Here is a 12160-nt window from a genome sequence, read left to right as displayed (position 1 = left end):
TATATCCCCTCTTCAAGTTCCTATGTTGAAATCCTGACCTCTGGTACCTCAGAATGTGACTGTACTGAGAGGCAGGGTCTTTAGACATTAATGTTAAATGAGGTCAATAGGGTGGTCCCTGATTGAATATGACTGGTGACCTTATAAGAAGAAGAGATTAAAATACAGACATGAACACAGGGAAGATCATGCGAAGACATGGGAAGAAGATGGCCATCTACAGGCCAAGGCAAGAGGCCTCAGGAGCAACCGACTTTGCCAAACCTTTCATCTCAGACTTCCAGCCTCTAGAACTGGGAGACAGTAAAGTTCTGTTATTTAAGCTATCAAGTCTATGGGACTTTGTTACAGCATCCTGAGCAAACTAGTACAAGGAGCCTGAGTTATGACCGCAGAATAAAATCACTCAAGGCATTTTTTAAAATTGAACACTGAGTGTGGGCCAAGCACTGAGCTGAGTCCTGGCAAAGAAGTGACGAGAACAAAAGTTATACATGGTCCCTGCCCTTGTGGAATTAGCAGTTAGGTAGAAAGAGGTGGAGGGGTGGGTGCTGGGAGGATGAACAGTTAACAAGAACACAAAAGCAAAGTGATCACCAGAGGAGACCAGCAGTGCAGTACAATTGGCTGGGGGTGGGACAATCTGGACAGACCTGGGTTCCCACGATGAGGTCAGCACTTCTCTTGGAGGCCTTGGTTAATGGCATCCTCTTGGTCCTTGCTCCTCTCAGACTTCACAGGTTTGTTGGGAGGATCATCTCAGTTAATGCTTCTACAGGGCCTGGCATACACTAAGTGTTCAATAAGGGCTGGTTATGATCATTTCCAAGCCCAGTTTGTGGCCCCTCTCCACTGTCCTTCAGTGCCTTCATTTTGTGAGATCTCAAGCCAGCTGCTCTAAGGGTGTGGCCGTGGTACAAGAGGGGGCTGGGGAAAGGGGGAAGCTCTCGTGTGTTAGTTCCCTTGTGTGGGCTAGGCTGGGACCCTCAGTGGCTGCCTAGAGTGCTAGTTTCTAACAGAAAGAGCCTAACGTTCCAAACCTATGTCTAGAACATGACCCCATCTGTGTGCTGGAGTCTGCCTGAGGAGTCTTCATTTGACTGCCCAGCATCTTCAGAAGGTTGGCATCACTCAGTAAGCCAGCTTGGGATAAGAAAAGAACCTAAGGCCTCTGGCTGTCATTCTTGGCATTGAGCCTCCACATTCAATCCTCGAAGGAGGCTGTGAATGTCCCTGCCATTGTCTCATCACTGTCATGGCTTTTCCTATTAAAGGATGGATTACTTTCCTTATGGGGGACAGGCACAACTTTCACCAATAACAACCCTTGGCCCCATCTCACTCCAGACAAACAGCTGGCAGTGTTTCAGGCTAAGACCATGCTTCCTCCAAGGGGAGACTAAACTGTCAGCGCCCACTGAATAGTCTGACACTCCTGCCACCTTCAGAATTCAGGACGCTGAGCCAGGGCAAAAGCTGAGGATTATATCCCACCTATGTAGAGTTCCAAAAAATTTCTCCCTCCCGCCCCTCCCCCAGCTCTGAAACAAAGCAGGACATCTTTTCTGGTAAAGGCCATCTCGATGAGTAACCAGGTATCAGGCAACAGGGAAGTTGTTAACATGATTTGTGGCAGACCTTACTAACCCCCTCCCAGGGGGATGGGTCGGCAGATCATCTTACACATACAGGACAAGCTCTAGGACCCAGGACCTCTCTGCTTCCTGCTTCTAAACTGGTTCGGGCTGTTTCCTTATCTACAGTCTGACTCTTGGAAAAACAAGTTTGGCCCACAACCTTCCATATCCCAAGGAAGTTAGAGTCAGCAGCGATCCAAGATGGGTGAGGAGAGAACACAAGTGAATGCCATTTGCTCTTTATTATTATTCATTATCTTCTGGTACAGAAAGAGACAAAACTTAACAGCTAAACTCAACAATTACAGAGAGAGAGAGAAAGCAGAAGTACAATTGTTTGTTACCCCAGGCTTCAGTGAAATCCTGACATATGAGTGAATGTACAGATTTGCCAGCCGACATGGGTCAACGCATGAATTACGAGCACAGTTTAAAGTGATACCAAAATGAATCCATTTCATAGTAATCACGTCTAGAAGCTCGGTTGCACATATCAGGGTTTCCACTGTCACAGAGTCACAATCACAGAGTGAAAGAACAGGTGTGTTCAAGCCTGGGAAAGTGGCATCCATACAGGGAGACAGATGGGGAGGCATAAAAAGCTGTGGGACTTGTCCCCATCTTGAATATCTGTGTTAATGCTCGGGCTGGGGGCGGGCGGGGGTCAGGCACTGGGCGCCGGTCACAGAGCTCAGGACAGTGGGACAACTGTGGAGGCACTGAGCCTGAGCGGGTGGGCTGGCTGTTTGGATCTCTTTGTCAGGGAAATTCTTGCTCAGATGAGCCTCACCACCCACAGCCTGGGAAAGGGAAAGCTTGCTACGTTTGAATATTTGAGGGTGAATGATGGGGGTGGCCGGACTGATGGTGAAATATCTGCTTTACAGACTATTTATCATGATGCACAGTTATATCACTTTAAATTGCAATTTAGCTCACAAACTATTTTATTCACAGAGCAAATAAGGGAGGAGAATGAAACGCTGCCATACCCAGCACGCACATAGTAGAGACAGAACAGAGGTCATCGTGTACACAAAGAGCCTGACATACGAGAACTGCTGAAGGCACAGTGAAGGGATCCATCATATCATGAGCCTTTTATTGGGAAAAGGGACTCGTTTTAAACTAGATCCCTCTTACACATATGAACCTGAAAATTGACTCAAGGGAAGAATATTGGGAATATTTCTACAGAGGAAGAATCGCAGATACCATGCATTATCTAGAGTTTGGTGGGAAAAAAAGTGTTTTTTTTTTCCTACATTTTGAACTAGTGGGCTTTGAATTAATGGGCTTTTACCACAGTTGCAGGCAGTTTGATTACAGTACTTTTAAATTAGCTAATTATACTGATTAGTATGACTAGAGTTCAGTGGGGAGGATGTGCTTGTTTCTGAATTGGTGCAATCCTGAGATGGAGCTGCATTCCTTGTCATGCTGACAAGCAGCCTAGACAGCAGCTTGGCTACCCAGCTCTCCATCTTGGCCTTGAATGTGAGGGCACACACATGACACATAACACACACATGCACACTCCTAGAAAGACAGAGCATAGGTGAGTAAGAGAATTTCTCTTAGTAATCTCTCTCTCCCTCTCTTGGACAAAGGAACAATCTAGAGGCAGTGTTGTTCTTAGTTCTTGTGTGATGCCATTTGGTTGTGAAAAGATCAACCCCCAGCCAGAGAGGAGCCATCTGGCTCCAACTCCTTAGCAGAAAGATGCTTTTGTATCCCAGATTGGTCATCTTCAGGCTAGCAGAAAGACACAGTCCAACAGATTGGGCAGGTTCCTATTTTCCGAAGCACCCAAAGGAATTCACACTAACGGCAGTGGGATTCGCAAGTTGAAGAGGAGGCCCCTGGCCTCTGGCTAAGACGGCACAGTGTCGCATGTCCGTCAGCCAGGGCACAAGGCAGCTGTCCTGGGGCCGCACACACTTCCGCTTGTGCTTTCATTTTGAAAAACCCCAGGTGATGGGGAGTAGCAGGGGAGGGACAAGATAGTGATGCTCGCTTCAAAAAGTCTTAAAAAAATTTTGGTTGAAAACACGTGAAAGTCACATTCCATGGAATTTGTTAAAGCCTTTTTGTTTTTAAATGAAAAATATCTAAATAACCAGCCCGCCATACCCCAAAATCAACAGTCACACATCTTTCCACCAAAAAGAAAAAGAAAAACCTAAAAGGCCCAGGAGTGCTCAGATTTCCTTCCATTGTTGACACCCACAGAACAGGAGCCAGAGGTTGGGGGCACTGCTCCAAAAGAGTGTGTGAGTCGGGGGTCCCATAGAAGGGAGGCCCACAGGATAGAGCTGCTTCATCCTCTTCCAAAAGCTTTAGTGAAGGAGGGCAGAAGGTGGCAACTCTGGAGGGCTTGCTCCAGCAGCTCATCTCAGCTTTCCTGACTCAGGGTCCTGTCCTCAGGCTGCCTAGCCCTGGGAGGTGACATTTCTCCCCTCAGACCGGAACCCTCCTGGTACAAATATAGCCACACGCCGGCTATTGTTTCAGATAAGCATGTGAGAAAAGGCAACATGCACATGTGCACACACACACACACACACACACACACACACACACACACCCGAAGTCCAAAAGCAACAAAAATGTGGCTATCGCAGATTGAACATTGTATCAAATCGACATCCATACAAAGACAGAGTTGGAAAAGATATGTACAGGGCGTTCTTAAAGCCAAATGTGCACCGCAAGGGAGTTATGACCATGGTGTACTGTACAGCCTTTTTGTCTAAGATAAACTGTGAGAAACGTCCCGGGGACCACGGAACCCCATGTGGAAGAATGCTGTGAAGCCCCAGAACGGGAGAGCTGGCACCCGCAGGACACAGGCTGGTCTCCGCCCCAGGCTGGGCTCCCGGGCATCCCTCCGGCTCCCACCTCAAACTGGCTGCAAACAGTGAGCAGCTTGGCAGGAAAGGGCTTGACAGGGGCCAATGGGAGCAGGCACTCCCCAGCGTCCTCCCTCTGGCTCGGGTCTGTGGGGCCCACTCCTGGCTCTCTGCCCAGTGGGGAGGAGACACAGAGGGCTAAGTGTCCTCTCCCATGCTTCTGGCTTACACACAGGCATGGCCCCTGAGAAAACGCGGGGACGGCAGGGACAGGCCCCGGATCCTCAGGGTGCCCTGGGTCCTCCAACATGGCTGAAGAGGATGGGTCCCAGCATCCCTCATGGACAAAGCAGGGGCAGTGGACACCCAAAATGCCTTTGGGAGGAAAGGCAGGGGTGCGGTGCTGGAGGCCCAGAAGGAGGAAAAGAGGGAGGAAGGAAAGGTGGGATGCCACCTGGTCAGCACCTCTGGCATCAGGGAGCTCTCGGGGTGGAATGGGTGGGGAGAGAGAAGGGAGGAATGGTCCAACTGGCAGGAGACTGACTCCTCAGGTTGAGACTTGACTTCACAGCCCTCCGAAGACCTCTGCTAAAACGGGTGCCTCGTGATCTACATATTTCTAGAAGAATCTTCCTAAGGGCAAACTGCACTGGGCTTCCTGGTGTCTCAAGCACTACACAGGCATTAGCTCAATCACCCTCCAGCAGGCCTGTGAGGTAGGGGAAGGATGGAAAACCCGGGCCACAGGGTTGAGTTGGCCAAGCTGGCGGCCTCGCTGGGGTAAGAACACAAGCCTCCTTGCTTGAAGCATGTTTCTGGGTGAGTGCCCAGGACCGGAGGGGCCTCCAGAAGTTGTCTGTGGCCTCTAGGCAGGGCCACATTCAAAGAATGAGGCACAAGGCCTGCCTTGGAGAGCTGTTTAGACAGAGAGAAGCTTATCTTCTCAGTGGGTTTTAAACTGCTGTGGTTGCCAATAGACCCTGGCTGTGCACTCTTTTGGGCCCCACAAAAATTTGCTACATTTTTTAAAGCACCACAGAGGAAAAACGGTTTGGTGCTGAGGCCAGGAGGATGAAGATGGAGGGGTGGGGAGGCAGTGCTGACAGTGTCTTTTGCATGTCACTGACACTTAAAGGGCGGGTCACCTCTGCCCCACTGCTGTCCAAAGCCTCACTGAAATGGAGAGGTGGACAGTTCCTGGGCCACAGAAAGGGGTTGCTAAAAACGGACCACCACCTGGCAATGACAGAGCATATCCCAGACAGGCCCTCAAACCCAGGTCCCCCACAAAGAAATTTCTAAAAAGGGACACTTTCAGGTCTTCTCCCCAAGTGGGCACCATCATTAAGAAGAAATCAGCCGTCTGAAATTCAAGGTCATCTCAACACACCTACTCACAAAAAAGGGCAGTTGCCTAAAAGTTGAAGGTCAGAGAGCACAATGCTGAGGAAACCAAGTTCATGGGTTTAATCATCCTACAGGCCAACCTCACAAGGAGAAAACTTCAGCCTTCTACAGCAGCCTGTGGCCCAACCGTTCAAAGGCCACGGGCTCCACAGGCAGGGTTAGCCTTATCTGTTTTCCCGAGGCCATGATATGGCTCAGGCCAATGGGTAGTGGCTTTTAGCCCAGCTGAAAGAGAGCCTGGAGAGCCAAGGTCTGAGGGAGGCCAAGCACAGTAGGACCAGAGCTCCCCTCCAAATGACCACGTCCCCAGTATGGAGGGGGTAGCGTGGCCAGCCAGCTCCTGGCCCTCATCCTTCACATGGCCTGTCCTCCTCTCAGGTGGCTCCAGACATTCCTTTGAACCTGGTTGGGAGTGTGGGGTGGGTATGGGGGGGTGTCACCCATCTGTGTGAATGATCTCCCTTGAACCCCTATCAGTGGCCCAGGTGGTATCATTTTGTTGTATTGTGTTCATTATGTTATTACTGTTGTTTTTGTTCTGTCTTTGTCCTTGTCCAATGTGAGTGAGGACAGAGAGCACAGGGCTAGTGAGGGAAAAGGGCACTGAGGGCTGGCTTCTCTCCCTCAACTCTGCGGTGAGGCTTCAGACAAACAGGTCTCCGGCCAGCTGCGGGGTCCCAGGGCTCGAGCCTGGGGCCACAGTCAACTGCATGGGGTGATTCCTTTGGCATAAGAGAAGCCAGTCCCTGACAGGAGGGCCAGATGGCAGGGGTGTGGGAGCTTCTGGAAGAGCTGGGCTCTCTGGCCCACGGCTCTCACCAGGGGGTTTCCATGCATGCATGATCCCTACCCGCCTCCACCTGTCTCTGACAACTGACTTCCTACAGATCCACGGTAAGGAAATTATTTGGCAACGAGGAGGCTAAGGCTGTTTTGTGGTGGCACAGTCTTTAAAAAGTTAAAAAGCAAAAAGGAGGCCCCTGAATGAGGCGTTTACATGGGACAGGACACGCGTCCCACTACTTGTCTGAGCCAGGGTTGGCCGCCACGATCTCCTCATACTTCGGGGGTGGGTCACTGTAAGACACGCTTGCCTCCTCGCTGCTGCTCTCCTGGGGAGCTGTCACCTCCTCATAGGACGGGGGAGGGGTGGCGCTGGACAGTCTGGAGAGAGACAGCTCGGGAAGGTAGAGGGTGCTCTCGAGCCGGACGGTGGTTCTGCCCCCCCGACTGGGCCCCAGCACCACCTGTGGGTGGCTCCCTGTCTCCCGATGCCCAGAGGCCTCTCCCTGGCTGTGCACCGTGCCCCGGTACACCATGACCCGGGGAAGGCTGTGCCCTGCGCGACTCGCTAGGTACCGGTTCTGAGCATATGAGGGGTGATGACGGGTGGCTTTCTGCAGCTGGCACCTCCAGATGATGAACAAGGCGATGACGATCAGCAACGCCACCCCCAGAAGGGGCACCACCACGTACATGGCATCTGAGCTCTGTGCAGGATCTCGGACTGAGTAGACCGCATTCGGGTACCCCTTCCAGAACTCCATCTGCAAAAGAAGGACAAAGGGCAGCTGACACTCACATGTAAGCACTTCTGACTTCAGCAGGTAGGGATCAAGTTCCGCAGGGTCTGCGCCTGCCCCCACCCTGACTGGCCTCTGAGAGCTACTGACAAGGCCGTGGAATGCCCTGAGGACTGAGGACAACATGGCCATGAGTCTGGCAGACGGGGCTCTAAGGACAGGTGAGCTGTTCTTATAGGGCCCCAGTGGCCCTGCCCTGGACTCAGATGGCTTCCCTTCATTGCTTCTGATCCATCTGAGATCTCAGGGCGGGTGTGACTTATTCCCGAGGCTAGCTGTCCTCCCAGCACCCAGCCCCAGGGCGGTACGTGCCGTTTTCTCCTTGTCCTCGAAAACCTCCTTGACCTCCTCGTAGCTGCAGACCTCTTCCATGCACTCCCGCTCAATGGTGCCCTGGCGCAGCTCCTCCAGGAACTCATTGGCACGAGGGAAGCGTTTCAGAACCGAATGGGCATTCTTGGCCTCCAGAAACACTGAGGAGAAAGTTGTGCTGAGGCCTGGAGGGTGGAGGGGCCCAGAGGCACCTGCCGACCAGACTCAGCCTGGGCACAGAGGCTCAAGGATGGAAGGAAGCAAGGCAGAGCTAGCAGACAGGACACCCTTCTGGACATGTACAACAGATGGGAGGGCTGACTTTCTCTGATACCATGCTGTATCTGCCGACAAGACTCTGGAGGACAATGGGGCCCTCGTAAGAGGGAAGTGTGTTTTGCATGAGAACCTTGCACATGACACATCTCGAATGTTATAGTCACCAGTGAATACGTCCCCAGTATCTTCTACCTCACCTCCAAAAGAGAAAATCAGAGCCTTTATCATAAGGATGCATTTCCCTGTGAGGCTGATGTTGGCATCCCCCACCTGAATGGCCACCTGGGCTGTCGGATGGCCTGGTATCAAGAGTCCTACCCTAGACAGTCTAGTACAAACCCTGGTGCAGGAGATCGGGACACTGGACACACGTGAATCTGAGAGGACCTCTGGGAAGAGGGGCAGCAGGCTCGAGATGGAGAGTCTAGGCCTTTGGAAACTGGGCACAGATGGCCTTCAGCCAAAATGTCACAGAGTGGGAGCCATATCCTCTTATTCCCAAGTGGAACCCCCAGTTCCAGCTGAGCTGACTGGCACCCCCAGAAGCCTGAGCTGAGACTTTGGAAGATGAAAGAAGAGGTGACATCTGCTCCTAGTGTGCCCCTAGAGTTGGAGTTTCTTAGTCCTCATGTCAGGCAGGCCTCTTGGTCCCAGGCAGGCACCCCTCCCTAAACCCCCATGGCCGGCCATGTTAGCTTCTCTCCGAGTAGCCTAGGTAGGCACACCTCTCCAGGGGAGTCTGTGCTCCAGAAGGGTGCCGAAGAGTTGAGAGTGGAAAGATGAGATCCAGACAATTGGACAGGAGCCATGGGAACACCCTCAGTACAATGAAAGCTGGGAAGGCCTTGAAAGGTAGGATAGCACTTTTCTATGAGCCCTAGGCACAGCCCTTCCCCACTAGGCCAGGGCCCAGACAAACTCACCTGCCATGGCTCTCTGTCAGATCCAGTATGTCACTCGCCTGGCAAAGGAGGAAAGCAGAGTCATGGTGAAATCACACCTCCAAAACTACAGGGCACCCTCTTGGCCCTGGGATGTGACCCCAACCACACTGGCCTGGTCAAAGGTCACAGCAGCCCCTCATGGTGCACAACACCCTCTGTGCAGCCTCTCCCAGCCCTGTCACTCTCATCCTTGTCCAAGCTCTCCTCTGGAGCTCCCCGAGGCGCAGCAGAGCCCACAGCAAACCTTCCAGCTATTTCCCCCAAGAACACAGTCTGAGAGTCTAGACCTAAGGCTTGACCTTTTCTCTTTTTTTTAAATAAAAAGAAAAACTCCTACAGTCTGAGGTTCTGCCCTCCTCACTTGACTCGACGATTGTGTGCACTTCTGACTTGGAAAAGACCCCAGAGAAAAGAGGGGCACTTAGGGAAGGTCCAGCAAGTCAACAGTGACAGAGACAGGACCTGTTTGGGGAACAGAGCTTGCTCACAACGGCAAGTTGCACATACCTCTAAAGACAAGCACGGTCCCTGAAACCAGGCAACGCGTGTTTAAGAAGTGGGCACTGGAAACGCTTCCCACAGCCACAACAACCATCTCCAAAGTCACAGCCCAAGCCCAGAGGACCTGCTGTGTTCCTCTTCACCAGACAGGCTGGCAAGGATCTCCTGAAACAGAGTCATCTCTCCTCTCTGTGCATTAAACAACACAGCAGCAGAGGACCTAGACATGGATGGACACATTCAAAACTGAGCCGCTGGCTAGATGAGACCGTTCCTTCTAATTGGAGCTATCAGCCGAAAGCTCAGGAATTATCCAGCCAGTATGTAAACCATGATGGCAGCACCCCACCCACAGCATACACTCCCACTCACGCACATATTTTGGAGCACTGGCCAAGCTGTCCACATCTGGGAGCAATCACCCCATGGCTCCCCTCCCCAAGCAGATGCTCTGGTTTTATGACTAACTGGATGTTAGACACAACGGTGTCACCCATGGGGCTACCCTTTTTGCCTAGGCTGCCAGGAAGTTCAGTGTTAACATTAACCATAAAGCACAGGCTCCCTGGAAGCCTAGCTATTAAACACATATGCTTTCTCCCCTGTAACATGGTATTCATTTTTCTCCTTATGTTTTCAATCTTATGTATATTTAAAATATATCCTCTAATCCTTTTGGCAAACAGGTAGAATGTGAATCATAAATGAAATGAAAACTGAAGGAAAAAGAGCAAAGCTAACATCCGTCTATGGAAACACCATGTTGAGGGAGCCTTTCTCTTGTGTACCCCACAACAATCCCACCCAAAACTCTTAACATGGGAATTTGTCCACAGACAGGCCTGCCATGGTGAGAAAAGTTGACCCTTGGTGTTTAGAAGAGAGAAGATGGAATATTATCTCAAAATCCTGCTTCCATTCTGGATCTCTGAGGTTCCCCTAAGGCCAGTGCCAGTCATGTGTCTAGGGTGTGGGTGTGGCGTGCCTAACAGCAAGGTTTTTGATTGAAGAAAAATGGAGCTGTTGTGTCAGGAATTGAAAAGAATGAGTAAAGCCTTACTAATAAGTGACGACAGAAAAATACATCTCATTGCTTATCAATGAGAACTGCAGTGTTGTTTTTTACATTTTTCTTCTGTGCAGAAATTATGTAACAGCTTCTAGATAGCTATGCCTTGTCCCAAACATACCCGACCGTGGTGGACACACACCCACAGGTATCACAGGCCAACTAGGTTAGCCTGACACCTGCATAAATCATTAGTTCATTTTTAAGCTTCAGACAAGCCAGTAACTCTCCCAAACAGCTCCGGGGCATGGCCCACTCCATTAAAAATTCCGTGACCGCCCTCACTGCTGCTGCCTGAGGCCTCCTCCCCCTCCTTCCCCAAAATTTAGCGCCTGCTTCTTCCCTATAAATACACCATCAATAGGCCGTTACTATGGCAACAGTGAGGAAGCGCGAGGGCTCCACGACAGAGAATGCTGCGGCAGTCACGCACGTATATGTCCCTCCTGCCCCTGGTGGATACTCTAAGGCTGACTGTAGGCCGGAGGAATTTTTAACCCACTCCCCACAGGAACTCAGCTGAATCCTGAAGGCCTGGAAAGGAAGGAAGGCTGGGACCCGCCACCACAAAGACCTTCCTTAACCCCTCCCCGGACCGCAGCTGCCCCGTCCCAGCACTCTGGGACGTCGGCTCTAAAGTCCTTCGCATGGGGACCGGCAGCCACCAGAGCACCCAGTGTCCCAAAGGTGGCCTCAAAAACGCTTCTCCAAATCCCAGCCCTCTTCATTGCCCTCACTCAGAACTGATCACCAGGAAAGCCTTCTGTGATCCCCAAATCTCATGACTCATCAACCCACCCGGTGACACGGAACTCCCAAGTGACCCTCCAACTCAAACTCTGGGCCCTCCTCGGCCCCTTTCCACTCATGCCAGCCCTGAAGGTGCCTGTCCTCGCCCACCATTGCCCGCCACCAGTGCCCGCCACCGGCGCGCTGCCCAAGAACTCCAGCCTCTGGCCCAGCAGCTGGGTCGGCTGCAGAATCCCTGGCACCGTGGCCCGGCCAGGCCTCCAGATCCTCCCCCCACAGTGCCCAGCGCCCGGCTCAGGGGTCCTGGACGCGGAACTGTGCCCTCGGGGCCGGGGCGCCCAACCCCAGCGGCCTCACCGTTCTCCGGGCCCAGGAGGCGGCCGCCCTGTTTGTGCACGCAGCCCGCCACCTCGCTGCGGCGCCTCTTCCAGCAGGGCCCCTGTCCCCGCCCACCTGCTCCCCGTCGGCCAAGCCCCCCGGCCCGGCCCCGCCGTCTCCTCCCACCCTCCCTCCCCGCCCCGCTACCCCCGGGCGCCCCTGCGGGGCTCAGCCCGGCCAGGGCCGAAGTGCGCCTGGAGCTCCCCGCCCCTCGCAGCCGGATTCCCAGGCCCTACCCATTACCTCTGTACCCCCCTGGCCCTGCTCTCCTCTGGGGGCTCCGCTGCTGCCCGCCCCCCCCCCCGCCCCACTCCCTGCCGCGCCAGGTCTGGCCTCGCGCCCCGCGCCTGGCGCGCCACTCTCGAGCGCCACGAACCCCGCGCCCCGAACGCCAGGCCGCGATCGTCGCGTCGCACCGCGCGCGGGGCCGCCAGGCCGAGGAGAGGAG

At 52.9% G+C, this 12160-nt stretch overlaps 1 protein-coding gene across 2 annotated transcripts; it reads right to left on the bottom strand.

The window, feature by feature from the left end:
- Positions 1-1870: 1870 nt before the first annotated feature.
- PRRG3 (proline rich and Gla domain 3) lies at positions 1871-11774 on the bottom strand. Of its 2 annotated transcripts, none has more exons than XM_061136371.1 (4): positions 11692-11774; positions 8994-9031; positions 7792-7952; positions 1871-7443 (listed from the first exon to the last, which is right to left on the bottom strand). In XM_061136371.1, the coding sequence occupies exons 2-4, from the start codon at positions 8998-9000 to the stop codon at positions 6916-6918; spliced, it is 696 nt and encodes a 231-aa protein (XP_060992354.1). In that variant the 5' UTR covers positions 9001-9031; positions 11692-11774; the 3' UTR covers positions 1871-6915. The 2 variants fall into 2 exon arrangements, with proteins under 2 accessions (XP_060992354.1, XP_060992355.1); XM_061136372.1 differs by lacking the exon at positions 11692-11774 and adding an exon at positions 9522-10166.
- Positions 11775-12160: the final 386 nt, after the last annotated feature.

This window comes from Dama dama, chromosome X (assembly GCF_033118175.1).
Source record: "Dama dama isolate Ldn47 chromosome X, ASM3311817v1, whole genome shotgun sequence".
Taxonomy (NCBI): Eukaryota; Metazoa; Chordata; class Mammalia; order Artiodactyla; family Cervidae; genus Dama; species Dama dama.
This window is presented reverse-complemented; position numbering and strand designations above follow the sequence as displayed.